Raw genomic sequence first — 22,320 nt, forward strand, 5'->3', positions numbered from 1 at the left:
TTTGAAAGCAATACTGTATTGTACCGATTGAATCATATATTAATAACAAACCTCAAATTCTCGAATTCCTTCTAAAAACCGAACAACCTCCCGATGACCTCTGGACGATGTTACCTGCAAAATAGTGGTTCCATCGGTACCAGCCACATCGGCAATATGGTCATATCCGTCCAACAACATGTTGGTCAAAGACTCCAAATCTCCACGAGCTGCTAATCCAAGCACATAGCGATCAATTTCGCGTGAATTATCTGGTTGAGTAGCCTGCAGCGAGACATCTCTAGCAGTTCTATACAACTCATCACGGTAGGTAATGCTAATGCCTAAATCAAACAAGACGAAATCAGAGACGATATAGGCAGCATCTATACTTCTTATCATACAACTTACCCGACTCATCTATCAACTGAATTAACGCATTTTTTCCATGGGATCTTGCACATGCAAAGTGTAACATGCTCTGCCCGTGTTCATCCTGCGGTAAGTAAGATTCAGCATTCATTTCAACATTTCAGTTTATTTTTTAAATCTTACTCTGTTGTCACTGGAAGATACTGCGCTAGAACTTTCCGGCGACGAAGGAGAAAGATCTTCCTTTTCCACAGCAGTACCAGCCATTTCTCGTTGATCCAGTACCTCAACGGTTTCTTCCGTCGTAGCAGAACCTTCCAACTCTTTGTCGGATTCTTCCTTTGCGACCAATTCTATCTGGTTGTTATTCGAATCGTTTCTGTTGGCTGATGTCTGGCTACTTGCACTTGTTTTCGAACGGCTCTGATTGGCAAAGTTGTATAAATATGTTGCCAGATAGATTATAGGATCTGCCGGACGCTTATTGGCTACTTCGGTCAGCCCTTTGATCAACGGATCCCCGAGAGCTGAAATTGAAGTAACATGTATAAGTGGTTCACGCAATCAATTAGTGTTAATCGAAGCATAATATGCTGATCCTTAATTCCAGCTGTAAAATGTCTATATCTCAGCCTTGAAGAAACGGACAAATGGATGGTACAAATCGGCTGATAAGTCTACCCTAGCAATCAAAAGTTTCACAGTATCTGATAAAATCCACTTCATTGTTGCTTTAAAGTACACGTGTAACTTTTGATAACTTGAAAGTACAGAATAAGTTCCTCGTAGGCTTTCTCTTAAAGAATCATCCATTATCATGACAATGCGAGTTATCACACATCGTTTTAAACAAATGACTTTTTGAACGTTAAAAAATACTAATATTAAGATCCTACTGACACTAATGAGTACAAATACTTGTTGTAAAACTAGCGCCCTATGCATTGAAACGCTAACCCGGGCAACCCGACACCTGCTCAAGTTATAACCAAATCCCATATTGTCTTATATCTGCTTTATATGCTCTTGAAAAACAATAAAGTAATTTTTACGCTAACAGCAGTTTGTTTTTCATAGTTTATCTCAAAGCTTATCGAGCACATGAGCAAATGACATCGGTGCAAGAGCAAATCACCTAAAACATCATGTTTCCCATCATGGATAAACCGACGCCGTCCGCACGTCTGCAAAGCCGAAACGACAAATAAAACACGGTAGCCAAAACTGTACCTTGTAGTGAAAATTACATAAGGATGTATCCACAGTTAGATCGCACTCGTTTACAAACAAAGTAAGCGTTGCATGAACTAACCCGTCCTTTTTCTAGTTCTAATTCTAGCTTGTTCTTTAACAAAGATCAAACTTACAACCGGCCAGTGTTAACAATGTAGAATTACTCATGTTGTTTTCGCTTGATGCCAAACCTAACCCAGTTTCCACTCTAACTGCTGTCAAATCGTTTGTTTGCTAGTTTCGAACCTAGTTTCAACATTGTTGAACTGAAAATCGAGTCAGTTTCGAACCTGGTTTTTATATCAGGTTTGCTAAGATCCCCGTGGTTAAGTGCGAAGCCAACACAATTTCGTTAAAAGTGTTTGTTTGAAGAAACTACCCTGGATCAGTTTCAGTTTTCTCAAGCGAAAACAACATCAATTAAAGCGGACTCAAATCAGTTACGCGGGTATAAGTTTGACAAAACCTCATCACGTCCCTGAGGAGGAGAGGAAGAAAGCAATAGACAAATTTGTTAAAAAGTTTTCGATTTGGCAGGCCATATGTGTGTGCGGTATGATGATCCAGAGGCAACAATAATGTTTGCATACCAAAACACGTCAACCCATAGAACTTGTCCCATTGAAAAGTGTTGGGCCGCCATGAAAAAAAGTTTTGGGCCGTTACTAAAAAAATCTACACGATTATGCTTCGTGAAAACTCGCGAAAATTTCATCCATTTCGTTTGTGCACCTTTAAGAAGAATAGTTGCACGAGCAGAACTTATGAACTTTCAACCCAATGAAATTTCACATAAAAGTTACGTGACTTTAACAAAAATAGAACAAAATCTAAAATTACACCTCTTGGCCACCACATTGTGAAATCAGCAAAAAAGATAATGAGAGTACGTATGCGTTTGTATAGTTCTTGCATAAGAATGAAGCTCACATTCATTCTGATCCGATGATTGTTACAGACAAACTTAAGTACAAAGAAATTTTTGAAATTATGTGATTACACCGACAGCTTCATGAGTTGTGTAAAGAGCAGAGATGCCATTTATACAGATTTATCTGTATTATACAGATTTTTACATGCTCATACAGATTTTATACAGAATACAGATTTTGTACAGATTTCGTATGTTTAATACAGATTTATACAGATTTTATATTATTTTTTTTTCTTTATTTGGCCTAAGCCATAATTTAGGATTTAGTACTAGAGATGAGATAAAAGTTTCGTAACCAAAGAACAAAATTTGATTTAATTACGTAGTTGCAAAAATTGAAAATGTCTTTTTCTTCAAGAAAAAAAATCGAGTTTTTCAAAAACGATGGCGAATTGTTTTTTATTTGAAGTATTAGCACTTTACCTAGAGCGGAATGTATTAATTGTTTCGCTAGGTTCAAAAAGTTCGTAATTCACTATTCATAGACCCATCAGACACTTAACATTGTCTTTTTCCCAAAACTATACGATCTTTAACTCGATGTTGATGATTGTCCTGGCGTTATCCATGATTTCTGCGCTTCGGGTTCCCAAATATACTTATCTTTCGTCGACAGTTACAATCCAATGCAGTTTTCTTAAGAAGCGTGAAAGGAGCATTTCACACTGGATTTTTGATGTTCATTCTGTTTGTGTGGAACCCATTTACAAATCATTTTAATTTTTTTCCAAGGCTCTTAGACTATCAGAAATAGCTTAAAGATTGAATTGAAATGCTAGGCCATAATTTATTTTATTTTTGTATCATTTTAGTCCAATGATAATTGTAGTTCGTCATCTACATACATTTGTGGTCGACTTTAAAGTTCTTTATCAATAACATAAAAATAACCTGTTTTGAGACGTTGAAACTAAAGCTCGCAAGCTTTGACAGTTGCAACAAGATTCCCATAAGTCTCAACAAGAACTCGGTACCTTTTTCACTTAATTGAACAATAAAATCATATCTTGCACACATAAATGCTTTTATTTGGCTCGAAATTCGACATGGTTAATACAAAATAATAGCAAGTTTTTCCTCGAAACCACATAAACAAAAATACCCGCATTGAAGAGTGGGGTCCAAACAAAAAACAAAACGAATAGATTTTATCACTATCACCCTCATTCTTGTTTACGTCCGTATCCGCAATACGACGAACGGGTACTTTCGAACGAATACGAATAAGCCATTCTTGTTTTCACTCGAATGAATTCGAACGCGACTCGTTTGCCACAAAATATTCAAATATCAGTAAACTTCTTAAAATAAATGCTAAGCCTTGATGTAATCAGTCCAATTCATGTGATTAACCATATGCGAAACGCTAGAATGTATGTCATTTTAGATTCAAACGAAACGTGTATTCGAACATCATTCGTACGAACGAAATGTCCCATTCCCGTTTACGGACGAATAGACGAAATGCCGTGGTTTCGATTCGTCAGTTTAATGTTGCGAATCAACCGTTCGAACACATTGAAAAAAGTTTAACCGATCTCTAACAAAATTGTTTTCGAATCTAAAGGTGATTTGTAATCAAATCATAAATTTGTGTTTTGCATAAATCATTTAGAAAGCATAGCAGTATAGTAAAATGCTGTTTTTTTGTGGGGAGCCTTTGAATATATGCGAGGTTCAAAGTTTTTACGCATCAATTTTGCATCTATTAAGTACTTTATGGAAAATACGCCATGGGTAAACATGCTTTATTTTATATTAAATGCATGAATTTACCAATGAAATAAATATGTAGGCTATCGAAAACATGACAAAATTGCAAGAAAAATGCAACATATTTTTCGCAGATACTACTGATCGGACTGCTATTTCAAATGCTTTTTTTTTACTTTGCACGAAGTTTAATTTGAAAATTTCATTTACCGACTTGAATAAAATTGGTCCTGAGTACGATATTTATTTATTATGTAGCATTCGTCACTTCCTTGATGCTTGGAATCTTCCTTAAAAAACTACCTGCGCTACCGACCCTTCTTTTTCACAGGAATCGCGTACGTACACGTTCGAGTGAAAACAAGAATGGCTTGTTCGCATTCGTTCGAAAACATGTGTTCGTCGTATGGTCGATACGGACGTAAGCAAACATGATGATACAAAATCAGTGAAAAAACAAGTCAAATAACAAATGATATCAAAGATTTTTATTTACAACTCAAATCTGTACCAGAACTGATAATTTAAAGTTGGATGGGCGTTGTTTTTATGCATGTACGATGTTTAAAAGTGTGATTGATTCGAACGTAAACGGGAATACGAATTTGCTATACTTTCGAACGTATCGCATACGGCCGTAAACAAGAATGAGGGTGTATATGTTGACAACAAAACGACTCTTACACATCTGGTATATGAAAATATGGAACTTAGATTTGAACTGCAAATCGATGTAATTATCAAACTGAGAAACTATGACCTGACTTGAATTTGCAGATTAGGCACTGAAATGCCATGTTTAGCAAAGCTCATTATACTGTTCAAAGACTTGGAAGGAGGGATTGCTGATAGTGAAAATTGAAGGAGAAAATATTCAAAAAGATTAATATTTTCTCCTTCAATTTTTACTATCAGCAATCCCTCCTTCTCAAAAATAATCCTGCACGAGAGCGTGGTTATTTTTGACAGTTCAATAGTTGTTTTCTGGTACTGGAACAAATCGTGTAAACAAAGTGCAAGTTTCAGATCTTTTGTAAAAATCACTTCTATGTAATTTTCTTTGTACTAATAGTTAGATAAAACATTTTAATAAAAAGTTTTAATACATTGTCAAACGAAGAGTTCTTACGTGATCTATATTGCAATTATTATACTAATACAATCTATGACAATTTTATTCTAAATATGAAACATGCTCCAGAGAAAAACGGAAAATTTGAATCAACAAAATCGTTATGATTTATTAATTTTAGTTGGTTTGACGTAAAGTCGCCATAACTAAGTTCAGTTTTAGCAATGACTGAGTGGAATCATTTATCGGAGAAGCCAAATGAATGAAAAACTTAGCAGAAAAGATGATATTTTGGAAAAAGATACGCTCAGAGACTGGAACCTGCGTTCATATGCATTCCGTGCATAAGCTCTACCATTTCGCCACCCTAAGCGTTGTGATAGACACAGCTCTAAAACACGGCTAGGCATGATAGAACGTACATCGTACATGGTCTACATCCTGGCCGTCTCCCGACCGATACCATCAAGGTCTCCTTTTTTCTGCGTTTGCCATTACCTTTTCGAGCATCTCGGGTGTTATGGCGTTGATTTCAGCGCGAATATTTGCCTTGAGCTCGTCAATAGTTTGATGCTGGTTGGCGTAAACCTTGTTTTTCAGATAACCCCACAAAAAGAAGTTCGGATGTATCAGATGATGCCTTTTTACCGCGATATTTTTTTCCGATATTCACGTTGAGTTAACACAATGGAACGTTCACAAAGTGTCACTATTGCAGCGCGTTGTTTCGGTGTAAAGTGACAAAAACTGTACTGAATTGACGTTTCCAAAAAATATCTGATGCAATCGCTCGGTTGGTAAATGTGAAAGTTATTCAGCGTTTACATACAATTAGTAGGAAACAAGATGTAATCATTATAAACTTTATCATCTCAATCGTTACAACAGAGCTCACCATATGTTTTTTTTTATTTATATTTTTTTATTGAAACATCGAAATTATGTGGTGCTGAATCGTTGAAGGTAAAACTTAGCAAAACATTATTCATACTTACACGTCGCTAGGTATCGGCCTTCCTCTGTACGAAACAACGGTATCTCTACTTGTGAGTCGTAATGCTCTGAAAGAACCGTTTTGATGACAGTAAGAACAAAATAATCAGTATACAATGGAGTTTTATAAAACGATTTTACATGCAACATACGTAACATTGTCAAAAGACGAGGCAACTAAAAAATAACAGTACTACAAATAACTACTTTTCTAAATATGAGCTGTTGGAAAGATTTTTGGCTTAGCTAAAATAAGGTGAAGTGAAGACAAACACGAGAAAAGGTCCTAAGTGCAAATGAGAGTTTATCCTTGTTTACTTTCTCTATCGATTATTACGGTCTTATAGGTAATCCCTCTCTCTAACTCTTTACATAGAATAACGACGGCACCCATCGACTTTTGATCTGTAGTTAAGAAATTGTTGGAAAATACAGGGATATGCCGTAATAACAGAAAGAGTAATTAAACAAAGAGAATCTGTCAGTTGCACTTGGGAACTTTTCTAATGTTCATCGAGAATTAGTTATAAGATTTATAAATAAAGTTGCTCCAATATACATAAATGCAATTATTTGGTGCTTATTTTGAGTTGAACATGCAAAGCTTATTTAAAGGTAGCGCTTCGCCGTGGTCACGGGAGTTCGCTGCCTATCCCGGGGTTTCGCGCACTTTACCCAAAATTGTGAGAAAACGGTGAAGAAAACAGAAATTCCAAGAATATACGATTCTAGATAATTAATTTTTCTATCGATTCGTATATAAATTGTGCCTGATAAACGTATATATCGAAAGATTTCGTGCGAGTTTTAAAAATTAAATGATTTTTTTCCTTATTCTTTCGCACGCACATAATGTCAACGCATGCATTGGTGTGTGCCAAATGCCACATGTGGTAGACGCTAACAACATTCCTTTTGTTTTCGTTGTCCGTTCTCTCTGCGTGAACGTTGAATATAGATGAGTAGAAAATGTAAGTAAGTGTTACTACTTTGTAAAATAATTTCTATTCATGTTTCATTAGAACCAGATTTTCATCGCTTCTAGCTTTGACGCTTTGTTGAAAACGTAGCACATCCCTACATATGCGAGTTGTTTATAGCGAGAAAAGGAAAAAAGAAAACAAAATGTTTAACAAAACTCGCACGAAATCTCGCGAAAGAAAAGCTTTCTAGCTGGTATTTTTCGCCAAATGCATAGTAAGATCATTTACCTACAATCGTATGTTTTTGATTTTTCGTGAATCGGGCTAGTATTGGAGAAATTTGCAATTTTGCGTGAAATTTCGGCGACAAAGCAAGAGGAAGCAGTGAGTTGTCTCGCTTCGACCTGACCACGGCGAAGCGCTACCTTAAACTATGGAAAATCAGGAAATACGATAGAATTTAAGACTGTTTGGTCTAGCCGTTCGCAATTCTATTCTGGTTACATACATTTATTACTGTACCTGTTTAAAATTTTGTGAAATATCCTTTCAATTGAATTTCGTTAAGATCGATTGAATTGTGTAGTTGAGTTTTAAACTAGTGGAAAGTTCATCTACAATCTAAATATATAGAGAGTAGGAAATCAAAAAACTGCAATGATTAAGCGAAATAGCTTTTTTTATACGTATATGTACGGGTGTTATCTCACTATTCGGCCAATAATCATCGAAGTGCTTTGGTATTGAGGCCAATATCTTTGGCAACATCACAGCGAAATTGTTATGGCTCAACTAGTAGTGCAATGATGTCTGTCTCATCTCATCGCATAAATCTTAATAAATAAGTTGAATTTCAAAATATTCGACTTCGCCTCGCTGAGCTCCCGTAACAGAGAACCGCCATAACCAAAGTGAAATTTTTTGGTCATAAACTATCAATACTTGCAAAGTGAAAAAGATTTCAAGTCGGTTCAGAAGATTTGGTTCTTCTTTCGAGCTCTTCGCCCGGTGATTCCGTAATCTGAATCCCGATCTAATTGTGGTTTTCGTTTGATCTAATCCAGTATCCTTCCTTACTATCAAACTGTTTATTTGTAGTCAGTTTCGAACCTACTTTCAACGTCATTGATCTGATATACAAGGTACTTATACCGGGTTCACACTCCTGTTGCCAAGTGCAAACCGAACTTAGTTTCATCAACTAAAGAACAAAACGAATTTATTGCGACACTTACAATTGGCTGAATTTTTTTTTCTCGCTGCACAGAAATCAACAACCTTTTGAACAGTTTCTCTTTGGAGTGTATTATTTACACCCTGCACTCAAATAAAAATTCACGTTCGATTCATTTGAAAAATCACGTAAATTGGTTTCAAATGTCAAATTGAATATTTCACGTGACGAAAATGAATGTTATACGAACATTCTCTAAAATGAATAGAGTCATCACATAAGGTTTACGTGAATTGACCGAACGTCAAACAATCTACGTGAATTTCCAGTGTGAAAAACTCGATTTTTGAAAATGGCGAACAGTGGCTCTCAAATTGTAAGTAGTGTAAATATTTGCGAGAAATGTTATTTAATTACAATTTTTTACTACATCGACTGGACCATTCCAGTATGAAAGTTTCCATGTGTTTAACTGGACAGAGTGCCTGCGTGAGTTCGGAAGTTTGCCGCTCCTTCCGAATGCTTCAAACATGTCGTTGGTCCACCGAAAAACGATTTCAAAATCGGTATGAAGCTAGAGACACTGAAACCATGTATTGCGACTTCAACCTGCATCGGTAGTGTAGGGAGTTCTCGTATCTCGACTTCGGCTTCGGTTGGATGGCAGTGACAACACGATTTCTGAAGGCTTGCCGATTCGAGATCTCACGTTATTAGTTGCTTTTTATTTTCAGCCATTAAAATTCTATGCTAATTTTCTGAAATAAATGTTTCATTTTTCATTTCCTAGATTTATATAAGAATCTGAAATCTCCCTTTTGAATTTAACCAATATATAAAATAATAATTCTCTGATATCTAAATTTGATATTAACTGATAGGTAAATGTGATATGAGCAGTACATTACATTTTACCTATGAAACACGTAACTTTTACTGGGTTATGCATTAAACAGCTTTTAAATGTCAGTCCATTAAAATCTACGTGAAAAGTAGGGTGGAAAATATTCACGTAACTATAACATGATTATTATTTTGAGTGTGTGAATAGCGAAGTTGTCTTTGTCAGAAAGAAAACAAAGCAGTATTTTTTCTGAATTTGGCTTCATGCCACTACCTCTAAAAGCATTCCTGAATGCTGGGGTCCAACTCGGCGCATTTTGTACCTAATGACACGATTCTACCGAACTGCTTCTTGGATAACCTAACAGAAATGAGTGTGTTCCATATATTTTACACGAATCCCTGAAGGCACTATGTATGTATAAATGATATGGGTGCAATTAGTGTGTATGCAGTCATAAACGTATTAGACAACAGTACGAATAAAAATAAAGTTAACTCAGTGAACAAATTTACTCTTAGTTTGCAAAATGGTATTGAAATTCAAGATTGTTTTGAAAGAACTATCTCACACCAATTTTGAAAAATATTTTGATGTTATTCTGAGTTGCTCCATCTGGCAAGCGAACTTTCTTTGGAAACATGACAGGGAAAACTGCAGCCTCGAATAATCGATATGAATTAAGCCGCAATCATTCGATATTTATTGATGAAAAGCAATTTTAGAAATATACAGCAGAAAAGAAGGAATGATTAAACATTTCATACGTCTTCAGTAAAGTAAACCATTAATTTTGAACGAAGGCTGATTCGACTATATACTAATTTTTGGAAAGGGCGAATGCTCTAACTCTTTGAAACTCAGAAAAAATACTGTTCTTTACTGTTCTTCGTGTTTCTCCTTAGACTCGTCAGTGCAGGGCAGTTCAAATTGAACTTGCTATTGCAAACTTAAACAGTTCAACTTCAACCACTAAGCAGACGTAAAGTTAATGCTACTTTCAAAACACATTTATTTAGTACCGAAGTAAAAAATGTAAAAATAACTAAAAACTCATCTTAAAATTGTTCTTGAAGCATTTTTATTTTGGAGCTATGAAAATCCATATTTGGCGTGAATTCTTTTCAATAAAGAAATTACTGCTAACACAATTGAAAAGCACTTCGAATTCTTGATGAATGGGAAGTGGGAATTTCTTCAGGAGCTGGAAACGACAGAATATAAGCAATAAATATGCTGGGGTTTTTTCAAGCATTTTTCGCGTTTTTTTTACACAGATTTCAAAAGTTACGCGGTTTTTTTCAAAGTTATCCGGTTTTCTTGTTTTGTCATGGAAAAGCATGGAACGTCGAGATCTGGTGCTACCCCGAATTTTTTTAAGCCGATTTTTTCTAAAAAATTTTTTTTGGATTGCACCAGATTTGGACGCATTTCTAAGACATTTGGCATCAAAAACATTTCTTAAATTCTTTTTTCTAATCGGATTTCCGAAGTTACGCTGTTTTTTTTTTTGTGCGATTTTCTATGCGGCACGTATCATCCACGTAAAAAGAGACCCCAGTTTAGTAACATTTTTTCAAGACTAGAAGAATTTTTTTAAATGACGGTGTGCAAGTTTACCCTATGAAAGCTAATGAAAGCATGATGAAATTCAATAGAAACCTATGGGACTGCGAGATTTTTTATTTTATGAGTGACATTATTTGGCACATACTCACACACATACACGCACACAGATACATACATAGCTCAGCTCGATGAACTGTGTCGAATGATATAGAACACTTAGCCCTCTGAGCCAATTTTCACTAGTCAATTTTTCAGGTGATTGCATAAACTTTCTATATGAGAAAGGCAATAAGTGTACTTTTATAGAAAAGCATCGTTATCATGATTTTGTAATAACACTAACAAGTAGGTACATATTGAATAAAAGATTCTCAAATTAACATATTTTTTAACTGAAAAATATAGATTTAAATGTGGCATCCCTGCACACTATACAAAATTGAACAAAGCACGCTGCGAACGGAGCTAAGCCGCACATACGCATACCACTTTTGCATCGTCATTTTGAATGACGATTTAAATGTTTTGATACTCAATTAACTATAATTTCGGAACCGAAAGACAAAGAGAGCATAAATTTTAACACTCCTAATACCAAGCCTAAAAAAGATACGCGGAGCACCAAGCCTAAAAAAAAGTTGGAACGGTAACTTTGAGCTATCATAGCTCAGTTGTTACTTGATCAATTTCGATAAATTTTACATCCTCGAATTTTGTGAAGTTTGTAGATTATTTTAAGTATATCGTTATTGACGATCATTTAGGAAAAATTAATGAAAATCTGATTTTTCCCGTTCCAAGTTATTTTTCAAGCTAAAAATGTGCCCTATCTGCATTCATGCGGCACCTGCATCGCGAATCGGATATTGAGAACATCAACTTTACCGAGTCATAACTTTGTTGTTAGTCAACCGATCTTCAAAATTTGTTAACCATTGGAAAGGCACTACTTCCAGAAATAAAATGCACTGAAAAAAACGAAAAATAGGGTTGTCCACCCAAAGTTATAATGAAAACTGTAGATAGATGACCTAAGAAAAGGTGAGACTTTTTACAATGACCGTAAATATCTCGAAATTCAAAGCGATGACCTATATATTTTTACACATCATTCGACTGCTAGTGATATCAGCTACAATTTTCGCTCAACTACCATTCCTGCACAATCAAAAGAAAACATTAAAAAATCGATGAATTTTTAAATATATATGAATTTTTCATTTTTTTCACATGTTTGTATATAACTCAAAAATTAAAGCGATGACATGTTCATTTTTTTGATTCAGAATATTGGAATCATTACCAGAAACAATGTATTGATGAACAAATTTATATATATACGTTCGAAGAATCTCAAGAAATTTGGTACAAATACAGAGAATTTGCATCTCGGGAAAATTTTGCCAAAATCAAATCAAAATTTTTAAATTTTATAACATATATTTTTTTATTATTTTAGTTGGAAATTTATTATGAACAAAATTTACAAAAAAAAAACTGAAACTTGGATTTCACTGAAAATTTTAAAAAATTTAGTAAATAACCTAAAACTCTAAAAATAGTTATATTTTCATATTGGACAAAAGATCTAAACAATTTTTTTGCACAACCCAAACGCAATTGATAACTACTCAAAATCTAATTTTGATTTAGGTTTGCCGTAGAATCTCTAAAAATAGGTAAAAGATCGGAAATTTTAAAATTTCCGAGTTAAATTGCATTGCACAGTGATCCGGATCCACAATTTAGGGGGACAAAAACATTTGTGTCTCAACCTTATACTTTAGAGCTATGATGTCTTCAAAACAAATGATCAGTGAAGATAAGCCATATGTCGATGTACATGGTATTAGGGTGGCTCTTATTATTAAGGCGATGCAAAACATATTTTCCGGATGTGTTGAGATAGAGGACTGCATTCTTCGGCAAATAGGGCAAACCAGTAATATAATTAGGTATTTCAAAAATGCCCTCATTGAAAATATTGGTCGTCACATTCCAACAACCCTCACCCTTCCCCCTGTCACAAAAGGTCACGTTTTGTGAAACACCCCCCTCCCCCTTGTGGTGTGACGTCTTTTATGGAAAGACCCTAATACGAAAAGAGAAAAATATAAATGCTAGAGCAAAAAATCTGATTTTGTGAAGAACACTCTAAGTTGCTCTTCAAAAATAGCTGCAACACTCGATATAAGTTTATCTACAATTTTGCCGAAGAATGCAGTCCTCTATCTCAACACTTCCGGAAAATAAGTTTTGGATCACCTTAATAATAAGAGCCACTCTAATACCATGTACATCGACATATGGCTTATCTTCACTGATCATTTGTTTTGAAGACATCATAGCTCTAAAGTATAAGGTTGAGACACAAATGTTTTTGTCCCCCTAAATTGTGGATCCGGACCACTATGCAATGCAATTTAACTCGGAAATTTTAAAATTTCCGATCTTTTACCTATTTTTTGAGATTCTACGGCAAGCCTAATTAAAAATCAGATTTTGAGTAGTTATCAATTGCGTTTGGGTTGTGCATAAAAATTGTTTAGATCTTTTGTCCAATACAAAAATATAATAATTTTTAGAGTTTTAGGTTATTTACTAAAATTTTTAAAATTCTCAGTGAAATCCAAGTTTCAGTTTTTTTTGTAAATAATGTTCATAATAAATTTATAACTGAAATAATAAAAAAATATATGTCAGAAAATTTAAAAGTTTTGATTTGATTTTGTTTGGCAAATTTTTCCCGAGATAGAAATTCTCTGTATTTGTACCAAATTTCTTGAGATTCTTTGAACGGATATATAATTTTGGTCATCAATACATTGTTTCTGGTAATGATTCCAATATTCTGAATCAAAAAAAATGAACATGTCATCGCTTTAATTTTTGAGTTATATACAAACATATGAAAAAAAATGAAAAATTCATATATATTTATAAATTTATCGATTTTTTAATGTTTTCTTTTGATTGTGCAGGAATGGTAGTTGAGCGAAAATTGTAGCTGGTATCACTAGCAATCGAATGATGTGTAAAAATATATAGGTCATCGCTTTGAATTTCGAGATATTTACGATCATTGTAAAAAGTCTCACCTTTTCTTAGGTCATCTATCTACAGTTTTCATTATAACTTTGGGTGGACAACCCTATTTTTCGTTTTTTTCAGTGCATTTTATTTCTGGACGTAGTGCCTTTCCAATGTTTAATAAAATTTGAAGATCGGTTGACTAACAACAAAGTTATGACTCGGTAAAGTTGAAGTTCTCAATATCCGATTCGCGATGCAGGTGCCGCATGAATGCAGATAGGGCACATTCTGAGCTTGAAAAAAAACTTGGAACGGGAAAAATCAGATTTTCATTGGTTTTTCTTTACCAATCATCTTCTACAAAGCTTTTGAATTAATCTACGAACTTCACAAAATTCGAGGTTGTATAATTTATTGAGATTCGTTGAAAAACAGCTGAGCTATGACAGCTCAAAGTTACCGTTTCAACTTTTTTTAGGCTTGGTGTTTGGAGTGTTAATCATGATTCGTGAAGCCTGGTTTAACCGTTGCTGAGAAATCGAAGTGAGTTCCGTTTTTGGAGATTTTCTTCACTTTTATCGGTGCTTTCGGAAGCGGAAACCAGGGACTAGCAGTCCCAAAGTAGTTTTATATATTCACTAACTAACAATATTTGCGAACTAGATGAATTTAGCAGTTTCGCCGTCGCTTGTGAAAAAATATTCATAAAGTTGAAAGTTTTCACTAATCTCACTGTAATTCCGGAACCGGGTGTCGGATCGGGATAAAATTTAATAGCAGTCTATGGGACCATAACACTTTTCATTTGAATCTGAGTTTGTACAAATCGGTTCATCCATCTCTGAGAAAATTGAGTATCATTATTTGTCACATGCACACCGACATTTTGTGATCTCGACGAACTCAGTCGAATGATATACGAAACTCGGCCCTCCGGGCCTCGGTCGTAAAGTCGATTTTCACAGCGATTGCATAGTCTTTCTTAATTAGAAAGGCAAAAAAAAAATTTCCAACAGCGCATGATTTAAAAATTTGTACTCACAGTTTAACGTCCGATTCCGTTTTATTTTTTCACAATTGAAATTTTAACAAAATCAAAGTTTCATTATTATATTTTGATGCATATGTTTCTTACTTTTCAACAGATTTCGTAAGTATTTTTTTAGCTTTAGAAAATCCTTATTATTATAAGTTACACAAAGCAAGATCACTCCGTACTTTACGTACATGTATTAGCATGCGTGACACACAGCACAGGAGAAATATATCAAACAGGAAGAGTATTGAAAATGAAACGTGGAAACATTCAAATTAAAACAAAACTACTAACCATATCCATTCAAAATCTTTCCAACACCTTGCGTACTAGCGGCTAGATACTACCAAGAATCGACACCCAATATATATGAAAATGATTCTCAATAATTCCTCCGGAACTCAAGCTGTGTATTTGAACTTAGTTTTTTTAAACATCGAATAAGAGTATCTGCTACTGCTGAAGCTACATCTCTAAGAGTTGGTGAAGGCGATCAGTGCGATAGTGGTGATCTGCTACTGTGAGTCTAGTGGGTTGGCGCCGCCTCTACCAAGCTATGCTTCTTCTTACGAAATATGCTCAGCAGCGTTGCCGCTATGTGCAATGAGTTGGACATGGAGAGTTCCTTTTCGAGTGCTACGATGTTGGTGATGGCACCGGTGTAGTTTTGAAAGATTTGCCACTCGGTCTGCGACAGACTTCTCATGTTACTCATCCGGACGGTTTGTTGCTCATCGGAAGTGATCAAATGGAGCTCTCGTACTAAGCAAAGGTGTCGTAAGTTTTCCCGTTCCTTACGCAGATGAGGTAGTTCAAGTGAAAGTGTTATTTTGAGACCAGTTCCAAGGAAGGAGGGACGGGACACTAAATGTCCTAGGAAGTAACTGTGTTTGAACTGTATTTTATCATCCAAAAAGTTCATAGCCCGGCCAAGTTTGGAGTATGTACTTCCGATGCTGGCAGGATTTTTCGAGCTGGTACAGCACATCAATCGCAAATGTTCTTGAGCATTTATCCACGCAACCAGATCCTGATCGTGACTAACGTAAACTCCTCTGCCGTAAGGCCAGAATCTACCGTTTATTGCGATTGATTCCGCCGTTTGATATGGATCTGTACTATCAAGCATAGGAATTAGTAGTCCTGAGGCAGCAAGTACCGTTCGAATCTCGGATGGGATTTCCAGAATCTCATTCATTGTATAGTACGTTCCTATTTCTTTCTCACCGGTCGCGTTGGCGAAGGCAGTGGAGAGAATCTTTGCCGTCAATATCCGTTCTACCCGTTCGAGATGAGCTATACTCAGATTAAGCGGTAACTCGAACTCATCCAAATTGCGTGTGCATTCGATCACAGCTCCGGTGATGAACTTTCCCGAGGTATCCAAGTTGAGATGTATTTCTTCGGGATTCTCTCGAAGTATATTTCCATTACTTTCTTGATAATTGAAAGCTGGCTCACTGATCGCATATCTGGGGAAAAATTGCGCAGCTGGATGAGGCTCAAAGTCTTGCTGTAAATCCATGCTATGCATGTCCTTTATCAATGGCACTAGAAATTCTTGAAAAACAACGAACACATCGTAGTCTGGAATCACAACACCAACGTTCAAGTCTTCGTCAATCCTTTTCTCCTTGGTAGCCTTTTTCATCGCTGGCCAAATAACATCGAAAAGATTGTGATCCAGTTTCGTTTGACGTTTTTTCACTTTATCAAATACACTTCGTTTCAGAAACCTCGCCAAGTAGGACGTGATTAGAATTCTCAGGGATGAAGCACTACCGGGAACGCTATTCGTTGGAAGCTCTACCGATTTGATCAGATCATCAATTGGTTCGTGAATAATTTTGAAGCATCGCTCCAGCGTGGTCAGTGTATCGACATCGTCCAACTCACGACGTGCGCTGTGTTGGTCATCTGGCACTAAGGTGATGAATCCGTGACCCAATGCAAGGGATTAAGCGTGAAGTGGGATGAAAATAAACAATGCAACCATGAGTTGACGTTGGAATGAACCTTCTCTTTGCTGGTAACCAATTTGAAGATTCTACTTTTCCGTATTCGATTCGCTCTAGGAAATTCTTTCAAAATCAAAACAGCAAAAAGCAAAACTGCACCTCGGGGTGCTTAAACAAAAATGGTTCAACCAAAACGTGGTTATGGAAAACAGCTGAACAACATTTAGCATTTAGCACAAATTTTACACACACGGATGGCAAACGGTGAAAGTTTCTACCTTGATCATTGAGCATCTGATCGACGAGCTCCTCTTCTGCACCATAGTCTTGCAACAACTGACGATGAGTCAATAAATCCTTCGACTGTTCGTAATCCAAGTAAAATTCAGCTGAACGGTTAAACTATTCGAATTGAAATGAAAATCCAGTGACGTGGTTGCGGTAGAGGAAAAAAAATTTCCTGTTTGAGTGAGACTGTATCTATGTAGTTGTGATTCGATCAATATCGATTCAATCATTCCAATGCATAATTGAATATTTCAGTATTCTTTACAGGCAAAAGAAATTGTCTTCGAAATACACATGCAATGCTGCATATGAAAATGCAACCCAAGAAACTCAACGATAGTTCTTAATAATGTATCATGTGAAAAAGGGAAACACTTACGTTATCCTCCGCCTTCGGATTCGCTCCCAGGTGGGTCAGAAGGTTGTAGAAGTGACCGTTATCTTTTAGCGTTGCTGCGTAATGCAACGGGTTGCGTCCATTGACGTCGGTAGCACTTGTAGTTTCTGGGAAGCGCCCAGCGAGATATCGCACAATACCTGAAAAAGAAATCAGATCACTGATTTATTCAACAGGACACAGGATTTGCTAGTAGCATTGCCGAAGTACTGTTAATATCTTCAATGTTTGATTGCTGCATTTCTTCGGCACGGCGTACTTCCGTTCGCGGACAGCTTTGGACCACTATTAAAACAACTTCAATCGATGATCTAATGCCATTTCCTTTTTCTTTGCCTTCGATGTGTGAGTGTCTATGATAGATAAATAGGTGACGACCTTTTGGCTGTAGGTATCATTCAATTCAGTACACAACCATTGAAAAATGATGAGTCGTGAATATCCTTGAAATTTTCTTGTACATGCGGGAACGGGCTTTCCTACAGTTATATTTAGGTATGATGGGAAAGTAGTACATCTGGCGTGACAAAAGTATGCGTATTATAACAGGAGTACCAAAGGCAAATCGAATTCACTAACATTTTCAGGGGACCGAGAATTCGAAGATTTAAAGTTGTTTTTTTTTATTACAAAAACGTGATTAATCCACCTAGCAGTGAGATGATACCTTTTTTTATCAATCCGCATGTGTTTTTTGCATGAATATTCTTCGGTGTTTAAGTTTTCATCACATTATTTTAATGACCGTCGTTTTAAGCGACAATTTGAGATTGTAATCACTCATTACTCTGTAATGTCGAAACTGCAAATACAATCGAATTTAAATCTAGAAGTGTGATAATCGATTAAACATGCCATGATATGTAAGTTCCACTTTAGAGTTTACGGTAATTTAAGGTACCTACAGAGCCGGTATTCAGGAACCAGCATAACCCAAACCGATTCGTATGGTCATATGACGAATAAATTACAGTTTTGAGTACAACTAAGCTTCAAGCTTAATTGGATAAAATTCATTAATTTTTGTATGTATTTATAAAACTAATTAATTTTGTATCTAAGTTTAATTCAATTTGAATTTTTGTTTCTGAAATTTGATTAGGCTTTTTTGAGAAAACGATTGAGCTTTGAGAAACGATTTTATACTGGAACCGGAATTCTAAAATCGGTATGGTCGAAGTCAGATAAATTCACCTGAATAGCTGTATAGTTTACATTTGTTTCAAAATATTTGAAAATCAGTGAAGACATCTTTGAGAAATCATAGCACGAATTTAATTTTTAGGTGCCTTCTGAATCGACAACTGAATACCACTAAAACTGAAAAAAGTTATTTTTTTTTTATCGACTATCCAAATCTGCTAACCCGATAAACCTGATTAATTTATGTGGAAAAGACATTTTTATACTAATCACCCTGTATCCCCGAAACCGGAAGTTGGATCTGACTGAAGAGCAAGATGTTTTAAAGAATCTTGAAACTTTTCATTTGCATCTTAGATGATTCTTAGATTTCATTTGAATCTTAGATCGGTTCAGCCATCTACGAGAAGAATGAGTTACACAATTTTAATTTCGTTTCATATATCATCCTGTAGTTCCGGAACCAGAGGTCGGAACCAAACATAATTCAGGAACTTTGTTTGGGAGCATACGAATTTTCGTATGAATCTGAATTTGTAGAAAAGAAATTTTCAGAGAAAATTGAGTGAAATTATTTGTCACACATGCATTTGCTGATCTCGACGAAATGATTCGAATGGTATATGGATGTTATGTTCTTCCAGCATTTATTGCTGTAAGTAGTTTAAAACAATATAATTAAAAAAAATCAGCCATCATCTGGTTTATATATGTCATATTCGAACGATTATGTTGCCAAAAACGAGCCGTGCTAAAATCGGTCCGAGGCAAATTGTCATGAAAAAGGATGCTGTACACAGTCTTTATGGTACTTAGAAACAATTGTATGTAACAGAATAAAAAATCGTGTTTTCCGTTGCTCCCAAGCATTGCTTTGTCATACAGCGCTCAAAACTCCTACTGCTAGAATAAGGGGAAAAGTCGTTTACACAAAAATTTCGATATCTCCGTTAAAAATGGACGGATTTCAACAATCTATGGCTTGTTGGATAGGTATTATCGTGCGGAATCTAAGTCTGAAAACATATTCTGTTTTCAAGGTCAATTGTGAAAGATATTGTCAAAAAACTGAAAATTTTGACACAGAACTTCGAATAACTCAAAAAGTAAACACCCGATCTCAAAACCATTCAATAGCGTTTTGGGTGACGGGGAGACCTTTCATTTGCGACTAGTTTGATCAAAATCGGTCCAGCCATCTCTGAGATCTCGACCTCTTAGTTGACAACACACATACAGACACACACATACACACACACACACACACACACACACACACACACACAGAGAGAGAGACAAGAGAACAAAATACTTTGTTTTGGCAAACACTATCATAATTTTTTTCAATTTTTTATTGGTTTTGAGCCAAGTTTTTTTGTCGAATTCTTCGTTTGATGCATTTCCGCTCTAAATGCCGGTTTTAAATTTTAAACACATTTCATCCAGTTGTTCCGGAACCAGAAGTTAGATCCGAACAAATCTCAGTAGCAGTATATTTTCATAGACGTAGACCCTTTTATTAGAGTCTAAATTAGTGAAAATCGACTCAGCTGTCTCTGAAAAAATAAAAAGAGTTCCCGGGTAGGTGTAAATATCAAACAAAGATCAAAATAATAACAACTTTTACCATCATATCTTGGCTTGATGTTTCTGTGTTATCACAACGAAACTTGATATTTTCGTGATATTGCATCCAAGGAATCAAGAAATTATACAATATCTGTTTAACATCAAAATTAGTTATAATATCTTATTTCGTTTTTGATGAGCTATTCCAATTTCATTAAGTAAATTGATCCAGTAGTTCTATCTTCAAATAAAATACTATTGAATAAACTGCATCAGAATCAGATAAGAGAAATACTTATGATATTATTCTATTCTGAATGCTGGAATATAAAATAATTGAGAAATTCGTCTTTTATAAATATTTTGTTCTTGGTTTCATATTACAATGACAGAATTTTATATTTTGTAGCTATTTTCTCATGCAAGCTATGTTATGATTTTTGATATTTTAACTCTTATTTCAAACTAAATAATGTTAATTTCTACCATTGAGATGTTTGGTTTTAATAACAGAATTTGATATTGATTTGCAAATCTCTTCTACCCGGGTTGTATTTTCACGTATTTGACCACTATTTCAGGTACTTTCGGAACCTGAAGTGGGGAACCCGTAACAATTTTGGTCTTCAACTAGCATACATAATAAATTGCAACAATTTTGGGCCAAATAAAGAAGAATTTTTACATATATGTTTTATCGTAATTTTATACAAACTACCCTTGATTCACGGAACCAGAATGCGGATCTGGATAAAATTCTACATCAACCTCCGGAAACATAGTACTAGTTTCTAAGAAATTGGAGTGATTTCCAGGTTGGATCAGAGCGAACATTTTTCCAGTACATCCGGAACCTCGAACGACGATACGGTATACCCAAAATCAACGTATTTGGTCATCAACTAACCATACCTGTCCAATTGAAGAATTATACGGCTATATGAATGCATTTGGCTTGATTTTTTCGTGTATGTATAGAAAAAAAACTCTCCTGAAAACTAAATTTTCATTCTTATCAACCCGTAATTCCGGAACCGGAAATCGTATCCGGATGAAATTCGGATTTCGGAATTCGGAATTGCACTTTACCCAACAACATAATTTTTGCTCTATCCTATCGAAAATATGATATAACCACAAATAACTTAAAATTATAGTTTTCTACAATGTTTGGTATAAACGAGTATCGAAGAGAAAAACTATTGACTTTTTTTTGTTTTTCTGGTGTTCGAACGACGTTTTTGGGTGCAGTCTCATTAATTTGTGTGTTATGAAATTATTATTAATTCCGCTGTAGTAAAGAGAATATGAATATAATATGAGAAAGGCAGTATTACACCATTAGGTGGATTAAAATAGGTTTTGTTTTGTTGTTGTTGTACATTTTACTCCGTAGCTTCGGAACCGGAAGTCGGATCCAGGTGAAATTGAAAAGCAGGCTATGGGACTATAATACTGTCGAACTCAGTAACCTTTGATTATCTATAGCGGACCTTACACGATCATTAAAAGTGTCATTACTAAAAATAATATCATTTTAATGAACGTGTATGGCGCAGTAATGACGAATTTTCTATGCAAATTTGGAATATCATTACTTAGTCATTATTAAAAATGACAAAAATAATTCTCGTGTAAGGGCCGCTTATGAAGTAAATTAAATTCATTCCAATATATTATACCGTTCTAACCAGACGTCTTTTCTATTCTATCAAATACCATTATGTGAATTGTTTTGTAATATTTCTTTACTTCATTCTCCATTTCTCAGTTTATTAGTTTGTATCAATCAATCAATTTTGATAAAATTAACAAATATTTTACTTGTGCATTCCTGTCAATTTCTTGACAAACAATTTCACAGTAAATTCGATTTAGGAATTAGTTTCAAATGAACGAACTTTAGATAAAGTTAATAATTGTAACACTTTCAATTTACAAACTTGTTGAAACAAATTAACTTAAAGTTATTTATATCAACTAACACGTTTGTTTGTTAAAATCATACATTTTTATTTGTTTTTAAGCATAGAATGATTCCTTTCAAACTAATTTGTAAAATATTATGGATACTACTTCTGTATATATTT

At 35.1% G+C, this 22,320-nt stretch overlaps 1 protein-coding gene across 7 annotated transcripts in view; it reads right to left on the reverse strand.

Moving 5' to 3' along the window:
- The window catches only part of LOC131430543 (uncharacterized), a 75,032-nt gene that overhangs the window by 603 nt on the left and 52,109 nt on the right, over window positions 1-22,320 (reverse strand). For 3 of the 7 annotated variants that reach the window (XM_058595602.1, XM_058595600.1, XM_058595599.1), the window contains 7 exons: window positions 17,501-17,658; window positions 17,112-17,235; window positions 15,446-16,798; window positions 6,299-6,364; window positions 535-878; window positions 391-475; window positions 52-323 (listed from right to left, as the gene is read on the reverse strand). In XM_058595602.1, coding sequence (XP_058451585.1) covers window positions 52-323; window positions 391-475; window positions 535-878; window positions 6,299-6,364; window positions 15,446-16,798; window positions 17,112-17,235; window positions 17,501-17,658 — 2,402 coding nt within the window. Of the gene's footprint in view, window positions 1-51; window positions 324-390; window positions 476-534; window positions 879-6,298; window positions 6,365-15,169; window positions 16,799-17,111; window positions 17,236-17,500; window positions 17,659-17,728; window positions 17,944-22,320 lie in introns of those variants that run through there. The other 4 variants (XM_058595603.1, XM_058595601.1, XR_009229540.1 and 1 more) reach the window with 4 other exon arrangements.

This window comes from Malaya genurostris, chromosome 2 (genome assembly GCF_030247185.1).
Source record: "Malaya genurostris strain Urasoe2022 chromosome 2, Malgen_1.1, whole genome shotgun sequence".
Lineage (NCBI taxonomy): Eukaryota > Metazoa > Arthropoda > Insecta > Diptera > Culicidae > Malaya > Malaya genurostris.